General features: G+C 40.2%; 1 protein-coding gene across 1 annotated transcript in view; it reads right to left on the bottom strand.

Moving 5' to 3' along the window:
* Positions 1-11,744, bottom strand: part of PBK (PDZ binding kinase) — a 33,021-nt gene extending 21,277 nt beyond the window's left edge. The window contains exons 1-3 of the mRNA XM_027549048.1: positions 11,569-11,744; positions 8,408-8,485; positions 5,907-6,000 (exon numbers count right to left, since the gene is read on the bottom strand). Of these exons, the coding sequence (XP_027404849.1) occupies positions 5,907-6,000; positions 8,408-8,465 (152 nt within the window). The 5' untranslated portion in view covers positions 8,466-8,485; positions 11,569-11,744. The remainder of the gene's footprint in view (positions 1-5,906; positions 6,001-8,407; positions 8,486-11,568) is intronic.
* Positions 11,745-12,126: the final 382 nt, after the last annotated feature.

Raw genomic sequence — 12,126 nt, 5'->3', positions numbered from 1 at the left:
GCATTATATGCCAATAAAATGAACAATTTGGAAGAAATGGACAAATTCTTAGAAAAGTACAACTTTCCAAGATTTTCTGTTGGAAAATCTTAACAGACCCATCACAAGCATGGAAATTGAAACTGTAATCAGAAATCGTCCAGCAAACAAAAGCCTAGGACCAGATGGCTTCACAGCTGAATTCTACCAAAAATTTAGAGAAGAGCTAACACCTATCCTACTCAAACTCTTCCAGAAAATTGCAGAGGAAGGTAAACTTCCAAACTCATTCTATGAGGCCACCATCTCCCTAATACCAAAACCTGACAAAGATGCCACAAAAGAAAACTACAGGCCAATATCACTGATGAACACAGATGCAAAAATCCTTAACAAAATTCCAGCAAACAGAATCCAACAACATATTAAAAAGATCATACATCATGACCAAGTGGGCTTTATTCCAGGGATGCAAGGATTCTTCAATATCTGCAAATCAATCAATGTAATATACCACATTAACAAATTGAAAGATAAAAACCATATGATTATCTCAATAGATGCAGAGAAAGCCTTTGACAAAATTCAACATCCATTTATGATTAAAAAAAAAAGCCCTCCAGAAAGCAGGAATAGAAGGAACATACCTTAACATAATAGAAGCTATATTTGACAAACCCACAGCAAACATTATCCTCAATGGTGAAAAATTGAAAGCATTTCCCCTAAAGTCAGGAACAAGAAAGGGTGCCCACTCTCACCACTACTATTCAACATGGTTTTGGACGTTTTGGCCACAGCAATCAGAGCAGAAAAAGAAATAAAAGGAGTCCAAATTGGAAAAGAAGAAGTAAAACTCACTGTTTGCAGATGACATGATCCTCTACATAGAAAACCCTAAAGACTCCACCAGAAAATTACTAGAGCTAATCAGTGAATATAGTAAAGTTGCAGGATATAAAATTAACACACAGAAATCTTTTGCATTCCTATACACTAACAATGAGAAAACAGAAAGAGAAATTAAGGAAACAATTCCATTAAAATACTTAGGAATATATCTACCTCAAGGAACAAAAGACCTATATATAGAAAACTATAAAACACTGATGAAAGAAATCAAAGAGTATACAAATAGATGGAGAAATATACCATGTTCATGGATTGAAATAATCAATATAGTGAAAATTACCCAAAGCAATCTATAGATTCATTGCAATCTTTATCAAGCTACCAATGGTATTTTCACGTAACTAGAACAAGTAATTTCACAATTTGTATGGAAATACAAAAAACCTCGAATAGCCAAAGCAATCTTGACAAAGAAGAATAGAACTGGAGGAATCAACCTGCCTGACTTCAGGCTCTAGTACAAAGCTACAGTCATCAAGACAGTATGGCACTGGCACAAAGACAGAAATATAGATCAATGGAACAAAACAGAAAGCCCAGAGATATATCCATGCACCTATGGACACCTTATCTTTGACAAAGGAGGCAAGAATATACAATGGAGAAAAGACCATCTCTTTAACAAGTGGTGCTGGGAAAACCGGTCAACCACTTGTAAAAGAATGAAACTAGAACACTTTCTAACACCATACACAAAAATAAACTCAAAATGGATTAAAGATCTAAACATAGGACCAGAAACTATAAAACTCCTAGAGGAGAACACAGGCAAAACACTCTCCGACATATATCACAGCAGGATCCTCTATGACCACCTCCCAGAATATTGGAAATAAAAGCAAAAATAAACAAATGGGACCTAATTAAACCTAAAAGCTTTTGCACAACAAAGGAAAATATAAGCAAGGTGAAAAGACAGCCTTTAGAATGGGAGAAAATAATAGCAAATGAAGCAACTGACAATTAATCTCAAAAATATACAAGCAACTCCTGCAGCTCAATTCCAGAAAAATAAACGACCCAATCAAAAAATGGGCCAAAGACCTAAACAGACATTTCTCCAAAGAAGACATACAGATGGCTAACAAACACATGAAAAGATGCTCAACATCACTCATTATCAGTTCAGTTCAGTTGCTCAGTTGTGTCCAACTCTTTGCGACTCCATGAACTGCAGCACGCCAGGCCTCCCTGTCCATCACCAACTCCCAGAGTTCACTCAAACTCACGTCCATCGAGTCGGTGATGCCATCCAGCCATCTCATCCTCTGCCGTCCCTTTTTCCTCCTGTCCCCAATCCCTCCCAGCATCAGAGTCTTTTCCAATGAGTCACCTCTTCGCATGAGGTGGCCAAAGTACTGGAGTTTCAGCTTCAGCATCATTCCTTCCAAAGAACACCCAGGACTGATCTCCTTCAGAATGGACTGGTTGGATCTCCTTGCAGTCCAAGGGACTCTCAAGAGTCTTCTCCAGCACCACAGTTCAAAAGCATCAATTCTTTGGCGCTCAGCTTTCTTCACAGTCCAACTCTCACATCCATACATGACTAATGGAAAAACCATAGCCTTGACTAGACAGACCTTTGTTGACAAAGTAATGTCTCTGCTTTTGAATTGCTATCTAGGTTGGTCATAACTTTCCTTCCAAGGAGTAAATTATCAGAGAAATACAAATCAAAACCACAATGAGGTACCATTTCATGCCAGTCAGAATGGCTGTGATCCAAAAGTCTACAAGCAATAAATGCTGGAGAGGGTGTGGAGAAAAGGGAACCCTCTTACACTGTTGGTGGGAATGCACACTAGTACAGCCACTATGGAGAACAGTGTGGAGATTCCTTAAAAAACTGGAAATAGAACTGCCATATGACCCAGCAATCCCACTGCTGGGCATACACACCAAGGAAACTAGAATTGAAAGAGATGTGTGTACCCCAATGTTCATCACAGCACTGTTTATAATAGCCAGGACATGGAAGCAACCTAGATGTCTATCAGCAGACGAATGGATAACAAAGCTGTGGTACATATACACAATGGAATATTACTCAGCCATTAAAAAGAATACATTTGAATCAGTTCTAATGAGATGGATGAAACTGGAGCCTATTATACAGAGTGAAGTAAGCCAGAAAGAAAAACACTAATACAGTATACTACTGCTACTGCTGCTAAGTCACTTCAGTTGTGTCTGACTCTGTGCGACCCCACAGATGGCAGCCCACCAGGCTCCCCCGTCCCTGGCAAGAACACTGGAGTGGGTTGCCATTTCCTTCTCCAATGCATGAAAGTGAAAAGTCAAAGTGAAGTCACTCAGTCGTGTCCGACCCTCAGCGACCCCATGGACTGGTACCTACCAGGCTCCTCCGTCCATGGGATTTTCCAGGCAAGAGTACTAACACACATATATATATATACACATATATATATATATATATATATACACATATATATATATATATATACACACATATATATATATATATATATATATATATATATACGGAATTTAGAAAGATTGTAACAATAACCCTATATGCGAGACGGCAAAATAGACACAGATGTATAGAACAGTCTTTTGGACTCTGTGGGAGAGGGCGAGAGTGGGATGATTTGGGAGAATGGGATTGAAACATGTATATTATCATATGTGAAACAGATCACCAGTCCAGGTTCAATGCATGAGACAGGGTGCTCGGGGCTGGTGCACTGGGATGACCCTGAGGGATGGGATGGGGAGGGAGGTGGGAGGAGGGTTCAGGATGGGGAACACATGTACACCTGTGGCAGATTCATGTCCATGTATGGCAAAACCACTACAATATTGTAAAGTAATTAGCCTCCAATTAAAATAAATAAATTTATATTTTTTTTAAAGAGGAAAACTTTCAGATAATTTTTAAAAACAAGATAGACAAAAATGAAAAACTAAATAGAAGTATCAGAAAATGAAGTTGGGAAGATTTCCCAGAAAATATTAATAGAACAAAAGAGAAAATAGAAAAACAGACCAAAAATAAAATAAAATAAAGGTAGATCAAAGATTAAGCCAGTAAATCCCACATCCAAGACAGAGGACAGATAAAAAGGGGTGAACATGATCAACAAAGTAATTTTTAAAAATAACCTCTCAAAAATTTAATAGGAATTTTCAGGCTCCAAGAGGCCATACCCATGCATGTCACTGTGAAATGCAGAACAGCGGTGACAAACAAAAGACCATACAAGGTTATAAGACAGCAGGAGGAGGAGACAACATAGAACAGAAACACAAAGACTCAGCAGTCAGAGGGGCTTCAGAATTCTCAACAGCAGCAGTGAACAATGTTCTCAAAATTCTGGGGAGAACATACTTCTGAATGAGAATTCTAACCCAGAAAAACAAAAAAGGCCACTCAAGTACAAGCATAAAATGAAAACATTTTTAGAAAAGTAAATTCTCAAAAATATATCTTCTGTTTTTCATGGGGCACTAACAAATGTCTTCAACCAGAATGAGATGGAAACCAAGAAATACTAAGACATGAAACAAGAAAAATAGAGGATCCAATTCACCAGAGAGGCAAAGGAAATCTAGCGAAGAAGCCTGAGCGCCGAAGAATAGATGCTTTTGAACTGTGGTATTGGAGAAGACTCTTGAGAGTCCCTTGGACTGCAAGGAGATCCAACCAGTCCATTCTGAAGGAGATCAGCCCTGGGATTTCTTTGGAAGGAAATGATGCTAAAGCTGAAACTCCAGTACTGTGGCCACTCATGCCAAGAGTTGACTCATTGGAAAAGACTCTGATGCTGGGAGGGATTGGGGGCAGGAGGAGAAGGGGACGACAGAGGATGAGATGGCTGGATGGCATCACTGACTCGATGGACATGAGTCTGAGTGAACTCCGGGAGTTAGTGATGGACAGGGAGGCCTGGCGTGCTGCGATTCATGGGGTCTCAAAGAGTTGGACGCGACTGAGCATCTGAACTGAACTGAGGCTACTATAAAGGAAAATCCCAAGCTAACAGAGCCACATTGAGGACCGGGAGGGTCAGGCGGGAACTGCTATTTCCAATGAAGTTTTCTAATTAAGTCACATACAGTATAACTTTGCTAACAACACACTTCACATTCTAAAAAAACTTTTTTAAGGAAGAAAAAATGAGACTAGCCACGAAATTGTGATAAGTTTTTTCTTTCAAAATAACTTAAAGCCAGAGTTTTAGACATTAAAAAATGGAAGTTCAAAAAACTAACAGCAGACAAACACACAAAAGGGGGTGTTTAAGCTGCGAAGACACTTCAAGGAGACCCACTTACATATAACTGCTATACTAGTCTCGATTCACCAGCTTTTTACTTGAGCAAGTATTTCTTTGAAACAACGTAAACCTAGAAAAGCTAATGATATGCTGCCTTGGACTAATCAGGCTAATTCTTAGGGAGCACTAAACAGTACATAACTGTTTGCCACTTAATAAACATGAAACTAGGTACAGAATAATGAATAAAAGAAACAACTGTGTAATAATGTGTTTGTTGCCATATGTAATATTATTAGCTATAAGCATCTATTCTAGTATTCCATTTTTCTTTTAATACAATTTTCCTACTTTAGAATCAGGTATCTGCCCTTCTCACTTAATGATGACATAAATAAAAATATTACTTCTTTAGAAGAGAATATCCTGAGAAGGCAACTCTCCAGATAGAAGGGATTAATAGTCACTGATATCTCCCAACACTGGTATCCTCTTTGAAGTTTTCATATTGAGAATCCTGTGTTATTATCACACAGGAATCCCTTTTCTGTGTCCTTTTCCCCTCCTACACAAGCCAAGGAAAAATTACAAATTACCTCTCCTTTAATAACCCATTAAGAGGAAGCTAGGAGAAAGATGCACCAGGTAGAGCTCTGGCAAAAATATGAACATACCCCAGGTCTAAATATTTGCATGTTCACATTCCTTTTTGTCTCCACGTACAGTGGAACTATGGTTCCATGTAAAAATGTTAACGTGAAATCTTATACTCACCTTTGCATAAGGTAGACATTTACCCCAGTACCAAAGCCAAGCTTCTGCATAAATGGAGAGGCAGGAATATTTATACATGGAGTTAAACATAATGCTAAATGTCAGAAAGAGAAATAAAAAATAAAATTAGTATTTGAAAAGAGCTCCACAGATGCATCCTAACGTTCTCAATAAATCACTGTTAAGGGAATTAACTGGCAAAGTCTTGCAGAGCAATTTGACACTATGTGTCCCAACTTTCAATGGATACCTTTGACCAAGTCTACTTTTGGAGCTCTATTCTACAGGAACACTTAAACAGGGGTCAGCAAAACAGCCTGTTTTTATATGACCCATAAGCTAAGAATTGATTTTTACATTTTAAAAGCGTTGTTAAAAAAACAGATAAAGAAAGTCTCTTGGTTGAATCCTTAGACTTCATGACTCTCTTCCAACATGGCCCAAGACAACTCTAACACCATGGCAACAAAGTACAGACAGAAGCTATATCAAATTCACAGGTCAACGGAAAACCCTTATCAACACTTTTAACCAAAACCCTTATCCAGATTACGCTACCAAATGAAGACTTGCCTTTAATAACACTGAAGAGCCTAGAATCCAGATTTGGTTTCAGAATCAAAGAGCTAGAACTGACTCCAGAAAAGATCAGAACCTGAGGATGACTTCGAATCAAGCCAATACCAAGATCACCCTTAAGAGCAGATTCAAAGTAGAAAAGACAGTGTCATACCAGCTACACTCCTCTCAATTACACACCCTCATCAAGGCCTTTATGCACAACTCTTATCATGGAATTGATTCCAGAGAGCAACTTGCTAAAGAAGCCAGGGTTACAGAGTCAAGAATTCAAATCTGGTTTCAAAACAGAAGAACTAGATTCCATGTCCAGAAGAGAAAAAAACCGAGGAGGCCTTAGAACAAAGACAATTAGGGACAAGATCCTGGAGATGAGAGAATTCAAGGTATAGAAACTACACAGCAAAAGAGACACTGATGTATGGAACAGTCTTATGGACTCTGTGGGAGAGGGAGAGGGTGGGAAGATTTGGGAGAATGGCATTGAAACATGTAAAATATCATGTATGAAACGAGATGCCAGTCCAGGTTTAATGCACGATACTGGATGCTTGGGGCTAGTGCACTGGGACGACCCAGAGGGATGGTATGGGGAGGGAGGAGGGAGGAGGGTTCAGGATGGGAAGCACATGTATACCTGTGATGGATTCATTTTGATATTTGGCAAAACTAATACAATTATGTAAAGTTTAAAAATAAAATAAAATTAAAAAAAAAAAAGAAAGAAAGAAACTACACAGAATGGCAGCTGTCTCACCAGTGACTGTCTTATTTCTCTGGAGCCAGAACAGGGGAAACAGAGACAGATTCAGTGTACTTGATAATATCAGTCTGGACTCCAAACCTCTAACTCTTCCTGGAACATTCCCTTCTAAACACACCTTCAGCTTCTCCAGGAGCTGAGCCTTCTGGAGATAGTAAACAGGACTTCAGGAGACAGAGACACATACAAAGCACCACAAAGAAAAAAAGTTATTAATATCATTTTTCGGCAATCACAGTAACGACTAATTTAGGCAAAAATCAAGGAAAGAAGGAAGGAAGGGAGGGAGGCAGGCAAGGAAGAAAGAAGAAAGGAAGAAGACGATGGCAAAAGGGTTCCTATGTGACCCACAAAGCCTAAACCATTTACTATCTGCCATTTACAAAAAGTTTGCTAATGCCTGCGCTACGGCATGCAGCCAAAGATACCATATACACACGTGAATGCGTGCATGCATGCCAATAGTGGGATCTGCTTTTGTAGCTACAAAAAAAAAAAAAGAAAAGCCTAAGTGATCATTAGAGTCATAATTATAGCATATCTATATTACAGAGTAGTATAAGGTTATTAAAAGAAATGAGATAGAGCAGTCCTACTTTTGCTCATGAACAATTAACTGCTCTTGGATTGCCCTTTTGCCATGAACAACTAGAAAATTTGACAAAATATAATGGTTTTCACATACTTGACAATCGGCAGGGCAGGACTATGAACTCTGAGAGGAGAGAAACTAATGAGATGAGTCCTATCACTGCCCTAACTTACTGCTTAGAAACACTTTCCAGGCTGCAGCACAACAAAATGAAGCCCAAAGGGCTTGTCAAATTGAAGTGACAGATTACCCTGTCTACTGAATTGCCTTGGAAAATACCCTTCCCATACATAGAGGGGGAAAGATAAAGTGGTTCCTTTGAGGTTCAAGTTAAGTTGCTTCTTCACCTAGGAGAACCTACAAATCTGCTAGAATGTCAATAAAATTAGATCGCAGATGACCAAACTCTGACCTATAAAAGAAGTCTTATTTCTTGAAATCAACATTATAAAGATGACTTATACTAAAACTGTTCTTGTGTGACAGATAACAATGAAAGGATTTAACTATAATACTATGAAGACATTTCTGATATCAGTAACAATGAAGAAAGGTTTTATAGATTACCAGATTTCCTTTTTTCAGATAATCTGCTTGGTGTCTTGAAATTATTGGTTTCTTCCATTGTAATAATTGCTTAAAGTCCTATGATAAAAATGAACAGAAAGGTACACTGCAGTTATAAAGAATACATCTTTCATTCATGAAGAAAAAATTCCTATAATACTATCACTTATTTACAAAAAATTTGAGGACTGAAAAAGACCATGACAAATATTTAGTCCAGTTGTATTTACAATGAGAAAACTGAAACCCAGAGAGGGAGAAAGATAAACTAAAATTAAAGATAAGTAAAATTACATACCCAAGGTCATGCTATTAATGATTGTGGATTTTTATTTTATTTTTAAAATAATATATGCACTTGGTTAAAAAAAAAAAAAAAATCACCTCGTACCCTCCCACACTTCCCAGGAGTAGTTATTAACAGATCTTTTATATGCTTTTAAGAGCTTGGCTTTGTAAGCAGTATTATTCCTAATAGCCAAAAAAAGGAAACAGAAAAAGCTATCAGATGATGAATGGATAAAGAAAATATGGCATATACTACCCACTGCTGCTGCTGCCGCTGCTGCTAAATCGCTTCAGTCATGTCCGACTCTGTGTGACCCCAGAGACGGCAGCCCACCAGGCTGCCCCGTCCCTGGGATTCTCCAGGCAAGAACACTGGAGTGGGTTGCCATTTCCTTCTCCAATGCATGAAAGTGAAAAGTGAAAGGGAAGTCCCTCAGTCCTGTCCTACTCTTAGCAACCCCATGAACTGCAGCCTACCAGACTCCTCCATCCATGGGATTTTCCAGGCAAGAGTACTGGAGTGGGGTGCCATTGCCTTCTCCGATACTACGCACAATAAAATATTATTCAACAGAGTATATATTTTACATAGGGAATATTATTTAGTCATTAAAAGGAATGAAGTACTCATGTATACTACAACATGAAAGAATCTTGAAAACCTTATGCCAAGTGAAAGAAAGCAGACACAAGAGGCCACATATATGATTGTTTTTCCACACAATATCCAGAACAGGCAAATCCACAGACAAAATAAATGCTTAGTTGTTGTGGGCTGAAGGGAAGAGAGAATGTGGAGTGACTGCTAGTGGGTGTATGCCATCTTTTCTGGGGTGATAAAAATGTTCTAAAATTAGGTAGTGGTTTAATATATTCAACTCTGCCGGGAGCCGGCATACTGCATATTGAGTGCATACTGCATATTGAGTGCAGCACTTTCCACAGCATCATCTTTCAGGATCTGGAATAGCTCAACTGGAAGTCTATCACTGCCAGGAGCCAGCGTGAGGAACTCCGCCCATGGCAAAGGTCATGAGGAAGGAGGCTCGGCATACGCAAGGGCGGGATCGAGCCTCAGGAGTCCCCCTGGAAATTCTCGAGCATCTACCCCCAAAACCAGAGTCTGCCTACTTTCTGCTTTGTGTTCTCACCTACACCTCTGACTTTTCGGGGGGCGGGGGGGCGGGGGGCCTGTCCCCCACTACCTCTCTCTAAAAAGAGAGTTAACTTACAGCTCCAGTTAATAAAGTTCCTGGGTGTGACAGTGTTTCAACCTACAAACTCCTTTGGAAATCCTCTAGCCTGCCTGAATAGGTTTTTCCGGCCACATATGATTGTTCAGAGCCTCCCAACTGTGAGAGGCAGGAGATGTTCTAAACTGTCTAAACACAGATTCCTTTGAGTAGTTAAAAGATTGATTAGAAATTGTATTGGTGAAGGGTTTTTCACTTGTTGGGCCAATGTTTGCTGCTAAGTTTCCATATCCCTTACCTGCTGTGTTCCTGGCAGTGTATTGATTAATATGATTGGTGTAAGTAGTAATTTTAATGTTTGTAACCTTGGACCCTTGAGTTAATTCTTTTTCTTGTTGTAGCCCACCACACCTTTGCCCTATAGGAATGCAACTTTAATGCTTTTGGAGGGTGGCGCCTGACTAGTCGCCTTTAGAGAAAAATAAGTTTTCTGAAGAAAGGGTCTTAAAATGTTAATAGGCCTCTGGGCCAGAAGATGATGCAAATCACCTAAACTTTTGCATATGAGAAGTTTGCAGGAAGAAAGCCTGGCTTACTGCATGACTCTACCGCTTCCCCCATTATCCTCTATGCATAACTTAAGGTATAAAAACTACTTTGGAAAATAAAGTGCGGGCCTTGTTCACCGAAACTTGGTCTCCCCATGTCGTTCTTTCTCTCACCTTCTGGCTAAATTATTCAGCCTCTTTTCTCCACTCAATTTCCTCACTGAGCTGTCCTTATTCTATTACTGTTTATATCCTTAATTAACGTTTAATTAAGCAGTTGTTTCCTGATCCTCGCAGACGCCGGCCCCGCTTCGAATTCCCTGGATCCACCGGGGCTGGACCCCGGCACAACTCTATTCCAAAAACCACTTAACTGTACACTTTCAAAAGAGTGAATTTCATGATATGTTAATTACATCTCAATAAACTATTAGTTTAAAATTATCTATGAAAATACAATGTACATACTGTATACACAAGCAAGTTAATACAGGGTTTTTTTTCCTTCTGTAACATTTCTTTTAAAATCCTTTTTATTAAAAAATTAACTATTATTTTGAAAAAAGGTTTGGTTTTGTATTAGATTTACTGTAAAGCAAACTGTTACTACCTGTCTGTAAGCTCGTTTGGATTGTCCATAAAAAACTGGGAGGAAGAGAGAACATTTGCTTAAATGCTGCATAGAGCCACTTAATATCCCTTAATAAACAGCACCTGGGCGTCCCATGTGGCATTAATGGTAAAGAATCTGCCTGCCAATGCAGGAGGTTCGATTCCTGGGTCGGGAAGATCCCCTGGAGGGGAAAACGGCAACCCACTCCAGTATTCTTGCCTGAAGAATCCGATGGACAGAGAACCCTGGCGGGCTTCCATAAAAAGTAGTGTCGAGCTCTGATTTGAGAAAAGAGCGATTTCTTTCTTCGAATCCCCACCGTACCCCGTAAGTCTGATGCGCACGCGGGTCGCCAAGATGCTTCCTAAGATAATTCCCAGTTTAATGCATATTCCCAACGTCTTCCACCTTCCTTCCAGGCCCCAAGTTGTCAAAAAAGCAAAGAGGCCGCGGCTCGAGGGGCGCGGGACACCCGGCCAGGCCCACTCGCGGCAGGTTCCCTAAAATCTCTCTCCTTACCAGAGCCACGAGGTGGGACGACGAGATGTCCAGGGAAAGGCTGTCTTGAAAACTGGTCCCGAGCAGCCCCCAACACTCCGCGCCCCTCTGGGGTGAGGGGGTGGGGTCCGACCTGCCAACACACGGACTCGGCAACCGTTGTTCCGACGGGAACCCGCCGGGCTTTCAAAACAGCGCACGCACCGCCCCTACGTCGATCGCGAACTACGGGGCGGCGCAAAGGACACACCAAGCCGGATTCGCCGTTCCTGTTCTTTTCAGCCTTTCCCCTCTGTTTATCGATCCCACCTTACTACCCACTGCTGCTGCTGCTGCTGCTGCTAAATCGCTTCAGTCGTGTCCAACTCTGTGCTACCCCATAGACAGCAGCCCGCCAGGCTCCTCTGTCCCTGGGATTCTCCAGGCAAGAATACTGAAGTGGGTTGCCATTTCCTTCTCCCTTACTACCCAATAGGGATGCTTTGAAGCCAAATAAAAGGTAGAAACGAACTTTTACAGCCACTGTCAGCCCTTCAGAGGGACAACTCCAATTAAAAAGAAAATGTATGCCTGTATTTA

This window comes from Bos indicus x Bos taurus, chromosome 8, assembly GCF_003369695.1.
Source record: "Bos indicus x Bos taurus breed Angus x Brahman F1 hybrid chromosome 8, Bos_hybrid_MaternalHap_v2.0, whole genome shotgun sequence".
Classification (NCBI taxonomy): domain Eukaryota; kingdom Metazoa; phylum Chordata; class Mammalia; order Artiodactyla; family Bovidae; genus Bos; species Bos indicus x Bos taurus.
Note: the sequence above shows the minus strand (reverse complement) of the source record. Positions and strands in the feature narration are given on the sequence as shown.